Source organism: Fukomys damarensis, unplaced genomic scaffold (assembly GCF_012274545.1).
Source record: "Fukomys damarensis isolate Sample0158 unplaced genomic scaffold, DMR_v1.0_HiC HiC_scaffold_21, whole genome shotgun sequence".
In the NCBI taxonomy this organism is placed as follows: domain Eukaryota; kingdom Metazoa; phylum Chordata; class Mammalia; order Rodentia; family Bathyergidae; genus Fukomys; species Fukomys damarensis.
The window spans coordinates 7,745,672-7,767,660 of record NW_022900933.1 but is presented as its reverse complement, the minus strand read 5'-3'; the positions used below and the strand labels follow the sequence as shown (position 1 = coordinate 7,767,660).

Sequence of the window (21,989 nt, the reverse complement as noted above, 5' to 3'; positions counted from 1 at the left end):
GCTGCTGAGCAGTTTAATTTTTTTAAAAAGTCTGTATGATTTAAGAAAATAACTTGTGCTAGGAAAGAAAATGAGCGCTAAATGTATCATTTTGCCAAATACCTGATTAGTTTGTGTCGTATTTTTTTAAAGCTATGTTAACAGGCTTTCTCTAAGCAGTCACTAAATAACCAAATGATACTATGTGCTTTGGTAGAATCCTTTTAATCCTCACTCTATCTGTACAACCACTGAGACTACAACCATCCCATGCAGATGAGCACACCAACACAGAAACGGAAGCACACTGAAGGCTGGAGCTCAGGTCACACACATCAAGGCAGGGGCTCAATGTGGCCTGAGAAGCCCGCAAGTCCCAGGCTGCATTCCAGTTCTATTCTCATCCCATCGTCGATGCCTTCACGTCATGTTTTTATTCCACACACCAGAGCATAGTCGAGATTATTTTTCAATCTCACTTTGATCCTGCATTATTTGTTTCTTGCTGGTGGTGTAACAAATACAAAATGAAATCTTCTGACACCTGGGGCAGTTCTTCTACTAATACAAATGCGAACCATTTAGTTACAAGCAGAGAGCATGATTTGGGGGAGACTCAAGCAACCAAATGAATACACACAATAATACTGTGTCTGCAGCCTGGATCCTGAACTACATTGAAATCAGTTATACATGCAAAAAGTTAGCTGCTGTTTGTTACAACTATACAAGTTCACAGGGCAAACTCCAACCTTAATCTGAAAGGCTGGTGACTACTGACTTCGTAGGGCTTTTTACACAAAGTATTCACGAGAGTAACATTTAGTTCCTCTCAATACATTTAGTAGTAGGCTCTTAAAACCAAAGCCAATAGCACATAATTCTCAAGAAAGTATCTAACAGGTTTTCTTGTATGTAAATCAAAAACGTTTGTTATATTAGAAGGCTAGATTTTTTTTAACACAGAATATATTTTCCTAAGAAATATGTCATATAAGTTAATGACATTCTAGCAACTAGTCTGAAATATGACTTTTGGTGTGTGGACTGAACATTTATATTGTTTTATCAAGTTATAAGTATTCTAAGGTTTAAAAAACATGAAAATCCCCCTGCAGCTGCTGGACAAAGCAAAATTTTGTTCCACCGGGTTTGGACTGCCTTTTTAAAATCCAATAAAATGGTCTTGCTAAACGCCTGTCTTTGGTACTACAATATATCCCTACCCTTGTTCAAATCTGCACTCTGAAGTACAGAGATCTGCCCAGGTATGTTTTGTGGAATTTCATAATTAAAGAGATGCTATAAGTTAAGTATTATTTCTAGTGAGTTGTGAAATTTGTATTCTTATTGCTCTTTGTTAGAATTTTAAATGTTTCAGGGAATATATTTTAAAGCACGTCCAATACTTTTTAAATTTCTGCAGTGAAAATAGCACTAATAATCCAAGTAAAAGATAATGTATAATTTTTTTTAAATGGAAGAGAAGAAAAACTAAGCGTGCAGGTAACTAAAATATACACATGGTCTAATATTGTGTTATCTACGTCACTTACTTAGGGTACCTTTATCTCAGCATTCAATACATGAAACTGTCATTTAACCAAACTATAAAACCTGTCAGAGCTGAAATCAGGGCAAATGCAAAATTAACATTAAAGACTGTTTCTTCTCTATGGTTATTCAACTCCAACAATAACAGTGTGAATATAAACGTTATTATTACCTTTTCATCTATGTCTTCTAACACTTTCCTGCACTCTTCCACCTGGGAGTCAACCTCAGCGGGGACGATGGTGTACATTTCAGAATACCTGATTCGCAGTTTTTCCATAATGTTTCCAAAAGTCAGCTTCCCTTTCTCAACAAAATTTTGAAGCTCCTAAAAACAAGAGTTTCCATATTCACAGGACCGGCAGGAAAGGTTCAGCTCTAAAAAGCGAAAGCGACGTTCCAGCATGTCCTCGAGATTTAAATAAGCAAACCCCCACATGACCAAACCTCGCTGGATACAAACTGATTAACCCGGAGAGATACCCAGTTCAGTCAGATGCTACTTTATAATTTGTAAGAATTAAACGTGATATCTCTTCACCCGGTAGAACCACTGTTGCAAAAAAGACATCACAACATCCCCCGTTTCTAAAGTGCCGCTAGGATTTAACTGTATCTCAGCTGCAGTCTATCTAAAAAGCTACGAGTAGCAAAGAGTTTCAAAGAAGTTTTATGGTGTTGTTACTAACTTGCTACTTCTAGGCTTCCTACATTATCATCACAATGAGTCAAGGCCACTAAAAGCCTGATGTTAAAAGCGAAAGTGTCTGTTTCATGTAATTAGACAGCCCAGGTGAACTCAGCTCCTTTCAAAAGGGAGAGTTCCAATTCCATGCAAAGAATGTAGGTTCTAGGAGATAAAAAGAAACCTGAACAAACAGTCCATTGGTTGTGGCCTAGAAATAAAATCTGATCTACGCTCTCCTGCAGTAATTATATAAAGGAGAAACTCATTTGTTTGGGAAAGTTTCCCAAAGATCAAGTGGAAAAATACTTCTTGACTTTCCCGCGGCTTTTCTGTTGTTTGTTTTGAGCACAGTAGCCTTTCGATGGCATTTTTTGTGCTAATGGATTGAGTCACCACGCTGAAGAAAGATTACAATTTTAAATGGCTCTGCAATGTGCCGGTGCTTCCTTTTTCTGAGCAAGTCTGAAAAGGGAACGGTAAAGCACAGAGCCACTCAGACAGGGGTGGGGCTGGAGGTGTGAGTGTCATCTGTCACCCACGCCCATCCCGGAGGAAAGGTCTCCACGCGGCTCTGGGATGGCCAATTATGTTTCCTTTCTCAGAATGAATAACCAAAAGCTCTGGCCTGCAGCAGCAAGCAGCTTTTAAATACACTGCCACTGAACTGGAAGGAGGGGAGGGATCATTCTGAAAAACAGTTCTCGCGGCCCTCACTCTGAACACAAGCCCCAGTCAGAGATAAGATGTCATGTCCGACCAAAGGAGGAGGGTAACGCGGCACCCACGAGGGCTCTGACACCACTGCTCACCCAGCACGCCTGAAACTTGGCTGAAACAAAGCCGGCTTGGTCCAGTCCAGGCCTCCCTCCCTCGCAGCCTGATCTCCAATCACGCTCTCCTCTAGATTTTCCCTTGAACATTTCTCCAACCCTCATCAGTGGGTTACCTTAGCCCCAAGGACTCTGAATACAAGACTGAGGACCAGTATCAGCCACATTCACTACCTCACTCACCTCAAACTGCTCTGCCCTTTCTGGGTGGCCCTCCGGGGCCATATTTTGGAAAGAAGTTGTGCTCTGTTGAAATAAATTCTTCAAGGCAATGATTTCTTTGGTGAGGGAAAGTCTGTCCTGGATTTCAGTCTGTATCAGGTCCTTACTCTTTTGAGCTTTCTGAAGAAGTCTGAAAGAAAGCATCAAAATGTAATTATTTCTGTGAAATGGTTTTATTTCAACAATTAACAAAATGAATAGCACACAAAAAGGTAACTTCCAATGATTTCAATGAAATTCGTTCTTGATGACTTATACATCACATATTCAAACAAGTATCAAGTCCCACCTGCCTTTTCCTTCTCAGCTGACCCCAACTGCGGTAAAAATAGCAGTATTTACAGGCCGCCGAGTGGGGAAAACATCTTTCCCAAGAGCTCCTTACTTGCTAAGCATGTGTGATATACTAAGAGACATACTGGGTCTAGTCCCACAGCCCTGGACCAGCACAGGGCCGCTACCTGGCAGTTCTGCTGGGTCCTTTATTATATCTCTTATTAATACACCAGTAAATGCACATCCCTGAGTTCTAAGAGATGCCCTAGCAAATTATCGGAACCTGGGGAAGGTGTCGGAGAGTCCTTTGGTAGCCAGTATGTCACAAGCACAGCGACAACCTGCCATTTGCAACTGGCGTTCAAACTGGGGACAGCACCGTGGGTCTGAAATCGCTGAGCAATCTCCAGGGGTCAGAACGGAACTGCAGGAGACCCAGCTGGAGTCAGCTGGGAACCTACCCGTATCCGGCATTGGAAGTGTTTGCTGAGTGACTCTGAGACAGTAAAGTTTTTTCTTCAAGGGCATTTCTAGCCAAAATACTATTATCCTTTGACCCAATGTTTCTACTTCTTGGTGTCTTTCTCAATGATCTGCTCAGAGCCCTACGGATTCCGAACTATGAATATTTATTACAGTGCTCTTATCAAAGTAATAGAATTACACAATTTAAAAATTCTTCATCAAGAGCTTGGTTATTTACATGGCATATCTGGTAGATTATACAGTTGATATTTGAAAATAATGATGGCACTGGCAAACAAACATGATATGCTGATAAGTTCCTTAGTAGAAGAGAACAATAGTAGTGTGTTATCCACTTGTTTAAAAAGAAATTCGTGAGTAAAAAAGATGAGAACACCAAAATCAAAACGAGAATTAAAGTGGTTGGCAGTCACTGTTGCTGAATGAGATTAAATGTATTTTCTTAAAATTTTTAATTAAATGTATTTTCAATACTATTCTTTATGACTTTATACTCTAACTTTCCTATAGAAACGCAGCAGATATTACAAAGGAACTCCAAGGATGTCCCCATTCAGTAATACAGAATAGAAAATCAGCACTTGTTTTCATTATAATTACTCCCGTTTCATCTCTTTCTGTACCCATCAGTGCCGACTCAATTCTGTAGTATAATTTGTCACTGTTCTATAATATCTCTAACTTTTCTCAATTTGGCATTTTCTAAAAGTACAGTCGGGACAGCCGAGCACATTCCCTCCAGACCTTACCTGTCACATCGCCCCTGCATGGACCCAATCTCCCGCAGCGTGGGCACCGTTTCCGCAGCCTGGGGGCCCTCAGGGATGGCCCGGATGCCTGCTAAGCGCTGAAGGAGCAGAGCCAGCAACAGCCGCTGCTGCTCTGCGCTCTCCTCAAACTGGCACAGAGCGTCCAGCAGCTCGGAGAGCTCCTCGGTGCTGGCGGCCTCTTCGGTTTTGGGAATCTCTGGGAGCTCCTCTTGAAGATTTTCTAGAATAATTGCTTCTCGTTCAATCTAATTCAATACCAACAACAAGAGAACAGAAGTAAGTAACACATACTCTCACCGTGACTGGGGCCTGAAAAGAGCCTTTGCAGCCATAGCGTTTGAATACGCTCTCTGTGAAGGGCTCCTAATGCCATTTCCCAGCTCAAAGTCATCCATTCTCCTGAGCTGGGAATGGCAGCCCTCTGCTATCAGCCCCCAGACGCTGCTCAAGCGAAAGTGCAATTAAAATGAAATGCTACCATTGTAGGCCGAAGGAATGTTAAAGACTTAAAGTAACTTATTTTCCTTTCAGGTTTCTGCTGGGTAATGCAGTATGTGTCCAGAGATATCCATGAGCTAGTTACACAAGCCCCACAAAACTGCTTCCAGTGTAAGAGGCTGGGCAACTGTTGGAGTTGAGAGTTTCTGCAGGTCTCTTTTCTTTCCTTCGGTGCTTAGTCTGTTCCATGGGGAAGTCCAGGTCCCTACAACCCTGACTCCAAGGAGAAAGCAGCTGGAATGACCGAACCAACCACACATTCATCAACCTCTGGTATCAACCGGAAACACGTTACTGGTTTCAACACGTATCTGGAAACGAGGCGTTCCACAGACCTGAACAAAGACAAAGAAACAGTCTCCAAAGCCCCTAACTCTGAAGGCTCTCAGGCTCCTGCCGGAATTCTCTGGTCCCCGCCTTGGCTGTACCACTTGGCCTGCCCGGGCCATGTTAGCGCTCCTGCTCGGTCTAGTCACACATCTGCTGTTAGAGAGCATGGCACCCGTGAGTATACTTACATCGAGTACGATGTTCCAGGGGCTGAGAAAAGAAGCCCATGAAAACACGGGTACACAGCATCAATTAAGTTTCCAGGGCCCAACAGCCTGAAGCAGTCATTCTGGTACTAGGGGTTGGACCCAGGGCCTCACCCATGATAGACAAGTACTATACCCCTGGGCTACATCTTCAGCCCTTCTTTATTTTCACACCCAGGCTGGTCTCAAACATGTGATCCTCCTGTCTCAGCCTCTCCAGTAGCTGGAATTACAGGAGTGCGCCACCACACGCAGCGAGGCTTCTCCTTTCAACTCTGGGGGGTGGGGGGGAGGTAGGAGGGAGAGCGAGTGCGCTGGATGGGCCTTTGTGGATTTCGAGGTCACATATGTTACACTTCACATTATTATCTGTTGATCAGATCCATTATGAACAATGCTACTAATGTTGAGGGGCAAAACTGGAAAACAAGAATGAGGCAGAGCAGCAGGGGTGGACTACGGTTACACTGTGCGACCGCTCGTGCTCTATGACCCACTCAGGCCCCACACACTGCCATATGTGGGCGCAGGTGCCGACCCAGCAATGGAAGTCGTGTTTCCCGTCATCTCAAAGCCAAGTACAGCCAGACGGAAGCCTGGCTCAGGGGCGGACAGCTGTGCTGGCCCCTGGGAATGAGACCGGCTCCGCTAGATTACCCCACAACCCCCCTCCCGACGAGCACCATGCAGATAAGGGAGCCGCTATGCTGGCAGGGTTTCCGGTACACACGGGCATTCCAAGAGCCATGTCTCCCATCCGGGGCTCAGCGAGCCCCTCCTGGTGCTTCCCTACCAATGACAGCCGCCAGGGGGCAAACGCAGTGGCCAGGGTGCAGTCACAGCAAAAGGACTCAGCACACAGACCGCTCCTGTCTGTTCTTCCAGTCCCTACTCCTGTCTCTCTCTCTCTCTTTTTTTTTGGGGGGGGGTATCAGGGATCGAACTCAGGTCCTTGTGCTTGCACTTGCGAAGCAGGCGGCAGAATCCTACTCCTGTCTCTTAGCGTCACTTTCCAAGATAGCCTCTTCCCCGGGTCTGCCATCTGGTCTAAGGTTAGGGCTGCTGAGTGACTGAAGAAGGAAGCCCAAGAGGCAGAACCTTTTTGTGCCGTGCTGGGTACTGAACCCAGGGCCTGTTCACACTGGGCAAACACTAGCACTGTGTGACATCCCTAGCCCAAGAACACATCTTTTTTAAGATAATAATTTTGCCCAAAAGCCAGGCAATTCTTCATCTTGTGAATGGGCAAACTGCTCCACCCAGCCAACAGAATCCTACTTAGAAATAAATAACAAATGAACTACTGATAGTACAAGAGTGAATCTCAACTCCATTATTCTTATCAAAGAGAAGCCAAAGGATACAGGCTGGATGATTTCATCTATATGATGTTCTGGAGAGGGAAAAACTACAGGAAAAGAAAGAGGCGGATGGTCATCAGGGGCAGGAGGTGAAGGACCAAAAAGGGACACAGGGGAATTTTTCAGAAACATGAAAAAGTCCTAAACTTGGTTTTCATGACAGTCACGTGACTGCATGTATGCGTCAAAGCTCAACAAACTTAATGCTACATTTTGCTGGTTTGGGGACAAAGACAGTCCCTAAGATAGTCAAATAAATGTCAGAGACTACGCATGCACTTTGCCACCTACAAAGGGCTCAACTCCTGATGATTTTCCTCGGACTTAGAATCCTAATAAAATTGCCCAGAAAACATTTATGCTCACGATCAGTTATAAGAAGATTGAAAAGGGAGAAGGGCCTGGGTTGGTGTGCACACCTCCAACCCTCTGGAAAGCAGAGGCGAGAGGATGAAATGCTCAAGGCCAGCCTTGGCAACTTGGAGACTTAGCGAGACTCTGCCCCAAAACGATAAAATAAAATAAAGGACTGGGGTGTAGCTCAGTGTGAAAACCCTGGGTTCAGTCTCCAGTACTGAGAAAGAAAGAAGGAGAGGAAGGGAGGGGACAGAGAAGGGAAGGAGGGAGGAATAGAGGGGGAAAAAGAAAGAAAAAAGAGGATGAGAGAGAAGAAGGGAGCAACAGTGGGGGGGAGAAGGGAAGAAAGATCTTTAGCAAACACGGTGAAAGAATAAAAACCCAGAAGTACAGAGATAGGAACTAACAAAAAAATGACTTCTGGTACAAGTCAAAGGAGCCAGCCCTAGATCTCCAGTTATCTCTGAACACTTGACTTTATCTTAGCATATTAAGATCACCAAAGCAAAAAATAAATGATTATTCTGGATTACCAGAAGTTAATTATACCAAGTACATTCTGTTTATAAAATAGAAAGATCTGAAGGGGGAAAAACTAAATCAAAAATTAAATTTCCTTTTAATTCATGTATTCATAAACTGTGCATTGAAGCTCTCAAAAGCCTTACGCAAATCAGGCATTCAAATGACTATATTACTTTAAACATTTAAAAAACAGAGATTCCCTTTGTCACAGATAAAGGCACCAACCATGCTAACAAAATCTCATATGTACGGGTGTTCAGATGATGTCACTTTGGACAAGGGCCACTGAGAGATCATACAGCAGGCTGGGGCTGCAGCTCAGTGGTAGAGCACTTGCCTAGCATGGGCAAGACGCTGGGTTTGATCCCTAGCACCAAAAAATTAAAATTATATATCAATTTGATGTATGCAAATGCAATCTAGACTTCTTCCACTTGTGAATCTGGGCAGGTTAATGTAACTCTCTGCCCCCGTGCCTCATCTGTGACTCAAGGATAATATCCTCATAGAAACCAGGCACAGTGGCATGCTGATAGTCCTAGATTCGTGGGAGGCTACAGTATGTATTTAAAAAATACACACCACATCAATATAGACACATCAATACGGATAGATAAGTAAACAGACAGACGCAGAGATGCCTTGGATTCTCGTGAGGGCAAATGAGACAATGATGCATGTAATGCAACAAAACCTAGACCTAGAATTATCCCTGCTCCTTTAATAATTGTTATTGTACTACAGGAGAACATTTGTTTATGCTACTGTTCAAAAAATACATTTTGTTGGCAGGTCTTGTCAAATGTTTGTATGAATGGTTACACAGCTCTGAATGAAGTGTCAGAATTAATAAGATTCAATTGCAGATGGTAGAAAGCAATGGTGTGAGTAAATTAAAAAACAGAGCAGCCAGGCATGGTAGCACATACCTCTAGTCCCAGCACTCAGAAAGCTGGGGCAGGAGGATGTGGCAAATTTGAGGCCAGCCTGAGCTACATATTGAGTTCAAGGCCAGCATAAACTACACAGCGAGACCCTGTCTCAAAACAAAACAAAACAAAAAATTCCTCGGTACTGGGGATAAAACACAAGAAAGCTCAGCACTCCCTAGTGAGCTCTTGCACCATTCACTGCCTGACTGCTGAGAGCTTCGTCCCTCTACAGATTGCTAACCATCATTTACCTCCTGAGGACACGGGCAAAGACAGCCAGACAATGCCCAAACTCTCTTTAAGCAGGGCTCACTAACCAGATCCTTTACAAAGTTCCTTCCAGCTTGAACATCTAAGAGATTACTCACTAATCCAACCTCACCAGCACCACTGAAATGATATTTATTTTCAAGAACATCAAGTTCTGTGCAGGTTAATATGATAGTGCTGAACACTTCAATCCCAAAGCATGTGATCGCCCTCCAATTAGGTATTGATTATTATATTTCTATCTTAAGTAAATTCAGCAGAAGCTGTGAAAGGAATAAAAAAGAAGGGTTTTCATTTAATGCTCTGATTTGTACCTCATTTAAGCCTGGCCCTTTGAAAAGATTTCAGAATAGTCTAAGACAATTTTGTACAATTTTTAATTTTCTGTCTTTATGTACGTGAAGCCTAAGTCCTAAGCCATGATTAAACTGACACTGTGATTGGTATATATTACAGGGGTCTTGTCTGAGACAGTTATCAAAAAGAACATTATACCTCATATTTTCTGGTCCACACTTAACAAATGCAGCTAATTTCCATAGCTAACAATTGTGGTTAATTTCAAAATTAGCTGATTATTACGCACATTGCCTAATTCTAACCTCTAGTATAATGAATGTAGACAGGGTTGTTTTTTCAAGAGTGGTTAACTTATCTTCACAACAAAGATTCTAAAACTCCAACTGGCAAGTAGTCACTTATTTTTAAGAATTATCTGATATATGTATTTTTAAAACCACTATCACGAAAGCACCTCAATAACCTCCTGGTGACTATTCCAATAGGGCTTGATCTCTACAAACAATTACGTGTACTTCTGTTCACAGATATAATTCTTCCCATGCTTCTGGTCGCAAACCAAACTGGATGAGAACCGAATCATATTCCCAATAAGTTTAATGACATTGAACCTAATCACTGAATTCGATTCGGGTCTCATCCAATCTGGTTTGTGACCAGAATCAGGGAAAGAATTAAGTTTTTGAACTGAGGACCACTGTGGATATGATGTACACAAATGGTACAAGCTACAGACTTGTTTAGGGGTGTGTGTGTGTGTGTGTGTGTGTGTGCGCGTGCATTATGGCCAAGAAGTGCTGAGTGTGTGTGTGTGCGCGCACACGTGCGTTATGGCCTAGAAGTGCTGAGCTATATCCCCAGCCTTTTTTATTATTTTTAAATTTTGGGATGGTGTCTCACGGACTGGGATGTAGCCTGCTTGCCTAGCAGGTGCAAAACCCTGGGTTCCATCCCCAGCACTGGAAAAGAAAAAAACTTCGAGATGGTCTCACTAAGTTGCCCAGGCTGACCTCAAACTTCTGAGCTCCTGCCTCAGGCTTCTAAGTAGCCGAGGTTCCAGGTCTGTGCCATCAGGCCCAGCTGGCCTTATTTTGTATCAAAATGAAGGGAGGGGCTGGGGATTTAGCTCAGTGGTTCCGCTGCCTGCCTTGCAAGCACAAGGACTGGAATTCCACTCCCGTTACAAAAGGGAGGACCTCAATGAGGTAACATTTATCCAGAGACGGTGGGGCCCCGGGGTTGAAATGCGGCACTCACTTCCTCGCTGACAAATTTCCACTCCTGCTTCAGGTCTTCACTCCACCTCTCCCACTCTTTGGCGGCCTCCAGCAAGCTGAGCCACCTCTCCCACAGCACGGCCGAGGCCCTGCGCACGCACACAGTGTCGCTCTCGGAGCACTTGAGACCCAGGCGCCGGGCGATCAGGCGCAGCTTGATCAGCTCTTCCTTGGTTGACAGGAGATCGAACACCAGGCCCTTAAGACAAGGAACAGAACAGGACAGCGAGGATGACTTGATCAGTTTTTTTCCTGAAAGTTATAAATAATCTTACATTTTGAACAATTAATGATTTTAATACTCCACAAATACTACATGTTCCATTTCTTGTCCTTTGGGAAGTCCATTTGGCCAGATGAGCTTTACCTCCGTCTTCTATTCTGAGAGAATTTGGGACCATGGGGACAATAATGACCCCTAAACCAAATTTCTAAGTGAAAACGTATTTTCAAAGGTACATTTCGTTATTTTAACTTAAGTCTCATATTTTACTAGGTAGTTCATCTGTACAATATTTACTCTACAAATATTAGTACAATTAAAGAAGTTGTTTTTAGTGGAGACTGAGCATAGATGACTTAAAATGTCCTCATCCAAATCCTGACATAAATACCACAGATTCTAACAGACGACAAGAAGCAAAAACCAAACTGCTTAGTAACAGAGCATAAGGTGACTGTCCAGACGAGAAACAGCAGTGGTTGCCTGTGGATGCAGCGCCACTGTGGATCCAGCTGGAGCTCTCAAAGAGCAGAAAAGCTCTGGTCAAGAGGCCCAGCAGGGACAGGATGCTTGTGGGGCGGGCCACACTGCGAATCCCTCGCTCAATTCTCAGAGCCACTGCTCCAGGCTTCTGTCCTTAGCTTCTGTCTGAGGAGTTTTCACAGATCCCAACGAAGGCTGAGGATTTCCATGGCCTACGACAGAGCCATGTTCTGGGCCGTGACAGCCGCCAAGTCTCCCCACGGACTCACTGGGGACCGACACACGCCGTTACCTTGCTCTGCTCCACGCGTGCCAAGGCCTCTTTGTAAGACACCGGCAGCGGGGACATGGACAACTGGAGAGCGGTCTCCACTTTCTGGAGGCGAGCACAGATTTCATCTTTAGTGCTTCTATAGCATTTGTAATCCTCCAGACACCTGAATGAGGCACAGTTAGGAAAAAGTGGCATTAGATTTTGTTAACACAATTTTGAACTCCGCAAGGTTGAATTCTCCAAATTCAGTTTTGTTTTGCTTTTTAATGAAAAGATCATTTTCTTTTTTTTTTTTTTTTTTTTTTTTTTTTTTTTTTTTTTTTTTTTTTTTGCTATTCAATGCACTTCAACAAGTTTTTATTGACCACCCATCCCCAAAGGGACACACGAATGGCTCTAAGTACAAACTTTAACAGGCATAAAGGGTAACCCTTAAAACAACTAAGTCGGAGAGTTTTTTAAAAAGCAGAGTTCTGGGACCGGGGATGTAGCTCAGTGCCTGGCAAGTGCAAGGTCCTGAGTTCAATCCTTGGTTCCGAAAAAAAAAAAAAAAAAGAGTTCATTTTATTAAAGCAAAAACTGTATTCTGGAGCACTGTTAATGAGCTGTAGATGGGCACAAATTCGTGTAGAAAACCACTAAGTCTTTAAGATGTTCTTGTCTTTTGACTAATTTAATTTCTACAATATACTTTAAGGAACTAATCCTAAATGTAAGAAATTTATCCTAAACATGATAGATAAAATCCTTTGCATAGTAAAATTTTACTCATCGGCAAAAGCTGTATCTATCAGAGTAAGATTAAACTACAAGAAGCCATTTTATAAACTTCTCATAACGGTTACAATTATTTTTATAAAGTGTTCGTCAAAATAAAAAGGCTGTTACATAGCAAAAAATTAAAGTAGGGTATTTTATGTGCAACATATTGTAAAATATTTAAAATGCTATAAAATTATATATATAAAATACACTGAGTGCAATTACCCACTGAGAACATTTAAAAATCTGCAACAAATACATTTTTAAAAGAAAAAACACAAACTAGCAAGACATTGAGGACCCAAGTCCTGCACAATGGAAAAATATAGAAATAAGCAAAGCTGTGGTATCAGATGCTGCCTGGAGAGCGGTGTGAGTTTCAGTTCCTTTGATGCCTCTTAGCACTTGGGCCTGGATGGGCTGAATGGATGCTGAACAGAAAACCCCTCTGCAAAGATATTGCAGTGCAAGACTATGAAGGACTCATCCTCATAGAATAAATTACTACAAATCAGTAAGAAAAAGAGAACCTAATAAATCTGGATAAAGGTTCGAATAGGTATTTTACAGAAGAATTATAAAATAGAAGATGATCAACGGATATTTAGATCTAACTCAGTAGTAAGAGAAATGCAAATTAAAATCACAATGAGGGATCACTTCTCACTCATTAGACTAGCCAAAAAATGATACCTTTGTCAAAAATAGCAATTTGTTGGTAAGGCTATGAGACAACTGGAATACTTTATTTGGTATTAAAAATTTAAGATGCTCAAGCTGGGCGTGGTGGCACACGCCTGTAATCCCAGCCCTCAGGAGGCTGAGGCAGGAGGATCGCTCTAAGTGTGAGACCAGCCTGAGCTACACAGTTTAGTGCCAGGTCCACCTCAACTACATAGTGAGACCCTGTCTCAAAAAAAAAAAAAAAATTAAGGTGCTCCTATCTGTTGACCTAGGCAACACACTTGTAGATATATACCCACAGAAAGCTCTTGCATTTAAAAGTGTTCTTAAAAGCACTCTATGAATGTAAAACACATACACACACACAAAACTGCAAAAAATGAAACTGTCCGTCAAGAGCCAGGGTACACAAATTTTACTACAAAGACATGGATTAGAACCGGGATCGTAATTATGAGTTTGAAAAAGTGAAGTGACAGAAAAATACACACTATGTGCTTAGTTTAAAACTCATGAAAAGAGAACACACATCCACAGTAACAATATAATGAAAAGCAGGGGAAGGACAAATATATTTAAGTTGGTAGCTCTGAGAGGAGATGGAACGAGCATGCAACAGAATTCAAATTCATGATGTTTATCTTTGAAATGTTGGCTATAACAATGTTTGCCTTATCTTTCTATGTCTACACCTACACTTATAAACATTCTGTTTTATGTGATCAACATTTTAAAAAATTTAAAATAGAATAAAATAGTTACCATGGGTTTCTTTAGTGACGCATTTATTTTTACTTTTCCATTTTGTCCAAATGATCTCTCGTGCACACATATTAAGTATAAAGCAAAAACCCTACATTTTATGCGCACAAAGCATTACATGTCTGAAGACTTACCTGGCTATCTCTGCTCCCTCTAATAGGGCTGCCTCCCTCCAGGCCAAGCTCTTAGACTCGAGGTCTCGGAGGGTCTGCCGCAGTTCCTTTTTGGCTTCAGGGCTGGATACAGATTCCAACTTCTCCGTGAGGTCCTTGATGACTGCGACTGTGGATTCCAATTCCTCTTGCTTCCAACAAGTCACGGCTAGCGACGCCTCTGGGTCATGCAGGTCCACTCCCCGGGCCAGGAACACAGCTTCGAGGGAAGCGAGGAGTCCCATGGCCCCAGTGAGTGCCGCTTCATAGCGTGTTAGAGTCTCAGAAGCACTGTTCAAGACATTCTGGGGATAAGAGATTAAGTGCTGCGATCAAAGGACTCCAGATGCTCACGCTTTTAAGGCAACTGCTGTGTTACTAACTTTAGTTTGGGTCCAGCACAAAATATCTCTGGGCCTCAGTATTGTCGTTAAGATAACAAAGAGTTCATTGACTCTAAAGGTCCTTTCCTATCTGCTTTTAGTCATTATTTTGACTCTATCAATTGCTTCTTGAAACTAAAATGGAAAGGTATCTGAATTATCCCCTTAATCATTATGAATCTACTTAAACAACATATGAACTTTCTCTACATGACTTCACACTTCCTATAGCATTTACATTTATCAAAATATTTCCAATGTATTATCTAATATTATTTTAACTACAGACGAAAGTTAATTTCTCCATTTTATAAGTTGACTGTGATACAATACTGTGTAAAGCATTATATAAAGTACAGCATAAATGATGTCTAAGACATCTATCTGCCCAACTATCAGAAGGAAAGGCAGGAGTATGTTGGGATCTCTCTCCACCAGAGGACGGCAGGCTGTTGCAACTACCAACTCTGCTGTTAGAACATGAAAATGGCCATATTCAGCTCCCCGACTAATGCACATGGTTGCGTTTCAATAAAACTTTATTTATAAGTCAGGTACTATGGGCAGGTTGGTCTTTGGGGCTTAATTTGATGATCTCTGATCTAGATTCAGACAGATTTCAATTTCATTCCTAGTTCTGTTAATCTTACAAGACACTGAGAAAAATGTTCATGTTCATTCCCTTTTATTATTTCTGCAGTACCGGAAATCGTACACAGGGACTTGTACATGATTGCAAAGCACTCTACCACCAAGCTACTCCCTAAGTCCTTCATTTTCTTTAAACAAGGCCTAACAATAGCACTCACCTCACAGAGTTGCTGTGAAGATGAAATACGGTGTTTAGTGTTGTGCTCAGCACCCTGTAAATTCTAAATATTTACTATTTGGTGTTCCTCCTTACATTTCTTTTGTTATATCCTACTATCTCTAAAAACAAAACAAATAGCAAAAACAAAAACTCAAAAAGTTTTCTTCTGCCTTCAACTGGGGCTACGAGGGAAACAGAAATAAAGATATCAGATCTATTCCTTTCCTGACGATAATGCGCTAAATTCTGAAGTAGAACGAAACAAGATTATAAAAGTGACTCTTTAGATTTTTGAAAACAGCTATTTTCTTATAGAACCTGTAGCTTCCTCAGAAGTACAGATATTAACTAAAGTAAAAGAAAACAAAATTAGGAAATAAAGATGCATTCAATGCCCAATTTAAAAAGAACTCACGGTGCGCAAGTCGATGCTTCTGCTAAGCTGCATGCGAAGATCTTCAATGTCCTGCAATTTTGTCACATCACTAGTTTCAGGAGAGTTTTCTTCTCTCTGCTTCTCAGTGACAGTTACAGCTTTAATACTACACACTTCAGCATGAACCTGTTCTTGAAATGCTTCACAACTGTCCTTCTCATTTTGAATATGATTACCGTCCAAGTTTATAAGCAAAGGTTGCTCTACTTGAAATTTTATCTGATTTAAAACACGTAAAGAATTTTCCAGTTGGTCCTGAAAATGCTTTTCATCTACTTCCGCTGGTTGAAATTCTAACACCACGTTTTGGAGAACCCTGTGCAACTTATCATTTTCTTCTGCTGCCAGCTTTAGTTGGACTATTTCTTTCTCTTTGAATGAATCATCAAATGCCTTATTTTTGCTTAATTTCTTAATTATGTCATCATATAAGCACTTGGCTTTCTCTGTTTTCTCAATCAAAATTTGAGCACTGAGCAGACTGCTTTCCGGTGTAGAAGTAGGAGACTTCAGTACTAATTCAGCTTTCTTCTTAATTTGCAAATCCAAAGCCCTCATTCGATTTAGTGATGCTTGATATTTGCCCTGTTCTGCCACAGATATGTCCAACTGCTTAATTTTTTCTTCAAGTTCTTTTTCTTTTTCAAATACTTGGGTTTGTAGCTGGTCAAGCTGTGACCCATCCAAGTTTAGTCCCATAGGCTCAAACACTTCTCTGAGTTTCAGGACTTGTAAGATGCGACACCGAATGCCAGCAAGTCTGTCTTTAAGGTTAAGCAGCTCCTCCTTAACATCCTGACTGAGTTTTGGATTCAGCAATAGTTCGTTGTGCTGCACACTGTCAACCTCCTCCCGAAGCATGGATTTTCTTTCATGGAATTCTCTGTAAGAACTTATCTTGTGTTCCAGTTCATTACATTTATTCTGAATGCATCTTTGAATTCTGTTGACTCTAGTCTTCAGATTTGTCAAATGATTATCCAAAAATAATCTTTCAAACACACTGAGATCCTCAGAGATGTTTATTAGTTCCTGAAGACACGCTGAGATCATACTCTCAACTTCCTGCAGGTCTTTCTGGGACGTCTTCAGAGTGGCCTGGCGATGTTCTAGTTCGGCTTCTGTGGGGGCCGCGTCTGTCTTGGGAATTACCAGGGCTTCATGGCCTTCAAGTGCCAGCTGAGCTTTCCCCATCATTTCAAAAAATTTGCTCCTTTCTTCCAACTGAAGCTCTAACTGCTGTGACCTCTGAGTTGATTTTAAAACTAGTATCTGGTACTGGTTCTGTAAGTCCTCCAGAGTGCTACTCAAATTGTCTCTCTCGGATCCAGAGAGGCGAGGAATGACAGCTCTGACCTCCTCGGCCAGTGACGTCATGGCCCGCTGCTTGTCCAGAACTTCATCGTGCGTCACCTTGCACTTTCTGATCTGTGAAAGGATGTCGTCGGGGAGGAGGGACACAGGGGACACGAGTTCACCCAACAGACTCCTGACCCATACGAGAGTCTCTTTCATCTTGTTCTTGACGTCACACTTCTTAATCTGACTTTCTACCTCTAGGTTTAAGGGCTCCAAGGCTTCCAGTTCCTTCTTCAGATTATTTATCATGTCTTCCAAAATCTTCTTTTCTCTCTCTCCCCAAATCCTCTTCATCTGAAGTTCGGCTCGACTCCTGACGGCAGCAAATCGGTGCCTGGCGGCCTGCAGCTCAGCAGCCAGGGCCACGATGTTTTGGCTCCCATCCTGCTCCTCCGGGGAGTTCGGCCCTAAGCACAGCCACTGCCGCCGCTGCTGCTGCAGAGAAGTCTCGGCGTCTCGGATCTTCTTCCTGAGGGAGGCGAACTCGCTCCACTCCGCCACGTGCTGAGAATACGTCTTCCGAACCAGTCGCCCCGCTCGTTCCCAGCCGTGCTCCAGCTGCCTCACCTGGCTGTCCAACAGCTTCTTGTCCATGTCCGCCAAGTGGCTCGATAATGTCTCCTGCTGGATTTTCACCTTGATGAAACAACTTTTTTCTTTTTCTATCGATTCCAGTAATTTCTTAATTTTATCCAAATAGGTTTCAATGTCCAGGGACCCCCTAAACAAGAATAAAAGCAGAGGTCATTAATACTTGATATTATACTTCAACGTGTAGTAAGATGTCACTAAGAGAAACTACTTCCTCACTGAATTCCTGGAAATGAACAGGATATCTATAAAAAGCACTCTATCCTTACATAAAAATCAGAATCTTATTTGTGGTGGCTTTCAACTAATGTGTGACAAAGCAGAAGCTCATCTGTTAAATAAGTATAATAAAAACAAGGAGCAGAGAGTGCAGCGAACAGTGCATGTGAAAATACTTTGAACACGGTGTAGTACTTGTGTAGAGGCGAGTTTAGAGAAATTACCATACCATCCAACACCTCTGTTACCATCTTCCAACAATGATGACACAGATATTGACTAAGAAGTTGCAATATTAAGCTAATCTTTTTTTTAGTAAGCTAATCTTTATGACATTGCTTCTTCAAAAGCTGTTAGAAGGAAAGCCATTTAGATATAAGTACTTCAGTGAGAAATACTTACATATTCATACTATACCATTATTTGCCACCAAAGCCAAAGATGTGTGTATGTGTGTGTGTGCATGTGTGTGTATATATATATATATATCATGAAAGAAACCATTAAACTATATAAAATGTGTACTAGATTATTTAAACCATTTGTGCCGATGCAAAGCGACCACACACACATTTCTCATCAGACACCAAATTGCCAGCATCTCAGTCTCACGCTTCCCAGCCCCAGATCTGTGAGAAATACAATGTTGTTGTTTATAAGCCACCCGGCCGGAGTTCATTTCCGTAGCATGGTTTTTAAAAGCGCACTTTCCTTTCTCGGTGCTGCATAAACGCAAGGCTCCAAGGTGGCTCAGACTGTGTGAAAAGGACAAGTCCTGCATTCTCGCACTTACACTTTCAGACTCTCCTTTTCTGCCAGTGAGGCTTTCATTGAGGATTCAAGTGCAGCAAGGTGTTCTTGAAAATCGTGAAGGAGACGATACTGCCGTTCTCTATTCTCCTTCAAAGCAGAGAGGGCCTGAAGCAGACTGTCCAGGTGGTGAGGGGGACACCGTGCCTCACGGTGGGGACATTCAGATTGCTCCGGTGTTTCAGTGACTTCTTTCCTCGCTTCCAACTTCATACGCAATTCCTACAAACAAGGTGCACACGTCAGTAAACATACACGCACTCCTAGTCATCCATGTCCTTCCCTTTTGTCCTTTCCTGAGATAATCAACCCTATGCCAAAATAGTTTATTTGCACCTAGGAAAACTAAGGTCGTGACATCTACCACATTTGTTTTCACTTGCATCATGTTAAAATCTATACTAAGGGCCAGGGATTTAGCTCAGGGGTTCCTCTGCCTTCCTCGCAAGTGCAAGGTCCTGAGTTCGATTCCCAGTATCAAAAACCAAACATCTATACTCAAACTCATCACTGGTCCAACATTTAATATCAATTAGATCATCTTATTGTCTTAAAAATTCTAGAATTTCTTTTTCCTTCCCTTTTCTTTCTGTTTCTTTTCTTTTTTCTGTTGAGACAGGGTATTGCTATGTTGTCCAGGCTGGTCTCCAATTCCTGGACTCAAGCGATCTTCCTGCCTTAGTCTCTGAAGTAGCTGGGACACCACTGTACCCCACTCTAGGCTCTTGGATTTCTAAAGAGAAAATCATCTTATTTTTTACATGCATCGCTTCTCTTTCCTTTTTAGATATATGTTCACTGTTATGTAATATTAGCTAAAATTATGGGGCTCATTTGTAGTTTCATTTTTAAAAACATGACCATGCACTGGATTTTTAGGCCATTTTACGAAGCTGAAAGTGCATAAATACCCTAACAGAGCCTATAAACACAGCTGTAAAAACAAAGGAGGAGAACTCCATAACGTTGATCACTAGTAATAATAGAAAGATTTCATCAGAAGCAGAAGAATACACTTGACTATGAAAAAGAATGATGGCAAGCTAGAATCTTCAAAATATCTTATGGTTTTCTTCCTGAAGAAGTTTTCAGGAACTTTGTGAAAGAGAAGACCGATGCTCATTAAACGGTCCCACTGTTTAAATGGAATGATTTATACAACTTACTGATTAGTACATAATTATAGAGTTACCAAATTGATCATCAGGCAAAGGTTAAATAAGACTTTTCACTCTGTGCAAGCAAGTTTTTGGTAATTAAAATATATTGTACTGCGCTGGATAAACGATGCAATCATGCCGTCAGTGTTTTTCATGTTTCCATACCTCCATCTCTTTTAATTGTTCATTTCTTAACACAGGGTCTAACTCTAAAGGTTGATTTTGTAGCTCATTGACTTTCTGCTCATCGTCAGTCTTTTTCATGCTTTCTTGATCATTGAGAGAAAGCTGTTTTGACAAAACCATTTCCACAGCTGAATTCTGAAAACATAAAAAGATTAACTGTTGAACAGTCTACTTTCCAAATGAAGCATTTTTATTTTTCTTGATTAAAAGAAAATTCCCACTTTCTTCTATTTACTCAGATAAAAGACTTTAAGAAGATTATGTGGACATGACCAAAGACGATTCATTCTACACAATAATTAATATCTACATTGTGGGTATCCCCCCAAAGGAGTTAAAGGCATACAATTACAGAGATACAAGCAACCCATGGTACAGGAGCACAATTCATAATAGCTAAATCTCGGAAGCAGCTTAATGTCCATCGACTGATGAATGAGTAAATAAAATGTTTATGTATTTACACACAATGGAGTACTACTCTGCTATTAAAAAGGGTACATTTGAGTCATCTGTAAGGAAACAGATGCACCTTGAGACCTTAATGTTCAGTGAAATAAATCAAGACACAGAGCTTAAATATCACATGGTTTCTCTTTTGGGAGAAAGCCAAAACAAAAATTAAAGAGCAAAATAATAAAAAATGGGAGACGGATTTTTTGTAAATCGGAAGAGAACCAAGAGATGGAGAGGGGAAGGGGGCGTAGAGAATTAAGATGTGCTATGTACATGTTTCAGCTCCCCACAATGAATGCAATCAGGATGATCTACGTACATGTACTAATAAAAAACATTTTTTAAAAACCCTACATTGGCCCTCCTTCAAAACTTCAATGTGTTCCGCAAGATACTACAATATCTAGTTTTACTCCATTATATCCTGAGGCAAGACCTAAGAGTCTTGAAGAAAACAAATACCAGAAAATCAGAAGTTGCCAAATCTACTCTTAGCATTCTGACAGACGGGACAGGGCAGGTGCTAGGCACTCACTGGTACCTCTTGGGAGGTAAAAAGTAACTAGAGGAAGCAGCGGGACTTCACGATGTTAAGAGTAAATTAACAGCTTAAGCCAGTGAGCTATGCAAATTACAACCCGGATCAGGCAGAACAAGTTATCCATGTAAGGGGTGACTTGATTTTGAAAGCTTCAGGATGAGAGTCACGGCATGTGCATTTATTTATGTGGGTTTTTCAGCAAGTTTGTTGAGCACTTAATATACCAGGTGCCATATCAGTGACTTTTTAAAGGTGTCCATTATTTTGCTGAGACGCTTGTTTTATTTCCAGGTTACTTTATAAATGATAAAAAAAATCATTTAATTTTGCCTTTTACTTTGGTGCCAGTAAAGCCTCTGAACATCTGTGAACAGTTATGCCAACATCCTCCAAACAAGGGAGAACTGACTTAAAAGTAATCCCTAAATAATAATACAAGATATTAATAATAGAAGAAATTGGGCCTGTGGGTACAAGAGAATTTTCTATATTTCTATGAATTAAAGCTACTCTAAAATTTAAAAGTGTTTGTAAAAAAAATTTTTTTTAAATAAAGTGTGTGTAAATGAACTGTCTGGAGTTTCACAATTCGAACTGGTAAGGTCATTTGGTTGTTACTGGTTTTGAAGGAGAGCACAAGTGACTTCTTAAAAAAAAAAGTTGTAAATAACCAGGTGTGGTAGGGTGCACCTGTAAATCCAGCCCTGAGCAAGGCTGAGGCAGGAGAACTGCAAATTCAAGACCAGCTTGGGCAACTTAGTGACTTCGTGAGACCCTGTCTCAAAATAAAAAATAAAAGGGCGGGGAATGCAGCTCAGTGAGAAGGCCCTGGTTCA

General features: G+C 41.5%; 1 protein-coding gene across 5 annotated transcripts in view; it reads right to left on the bottom strand.

Moving 5' to 3' along the window:
* The window catches only part of Syne2 (spectrin repeat containing nuclear envelope protein 2), a 310,603-nt gene that overhangs the window by 129,664 nt on the left and 158,950 nt on the right, over positions 1-21,989 (bottom strand). For all 5 annotated transcript variants that reach the window (XM_010602996.3, XM_010602997.2, XM_010602995.1 and 2 more), the window contains 9 exons: positions 20,136-20,291; positions 18,794-19,032; positions 15,811-17,911; positions 14,184-14,506; positions 11,860-12,004; positions 10,842-11,060; positions 4,785-5,050; positions 3,235-3,403; positions 1,706-1,861 (listed from right to left, as the gene is read on the bottom strand). In XM_010602996.3, the coding sequence (XP_010601298.1) occupies positions 1,706-1,861; positions 3,235-3,403; positions 4,785-5,050; positions 10,842-11,060; positions 11,860-12,004; positions 14,184-14,506; positions 15,811-17,911; positions 18,794-19,032; positions 20,136-20,291 (3,774 nt within the window). The remainder of the gene's footprint in view (positions 1-1,705; positions 1,862-3,234; positions 3,404-4,784; positions 5,051-10,841; positions 11,061-11,859; positions 12,005-14,183; positions 14,507-15,810; positions 17,912-18,793; positions 19,033-20,135; positions 20,292-21,989) is intronic.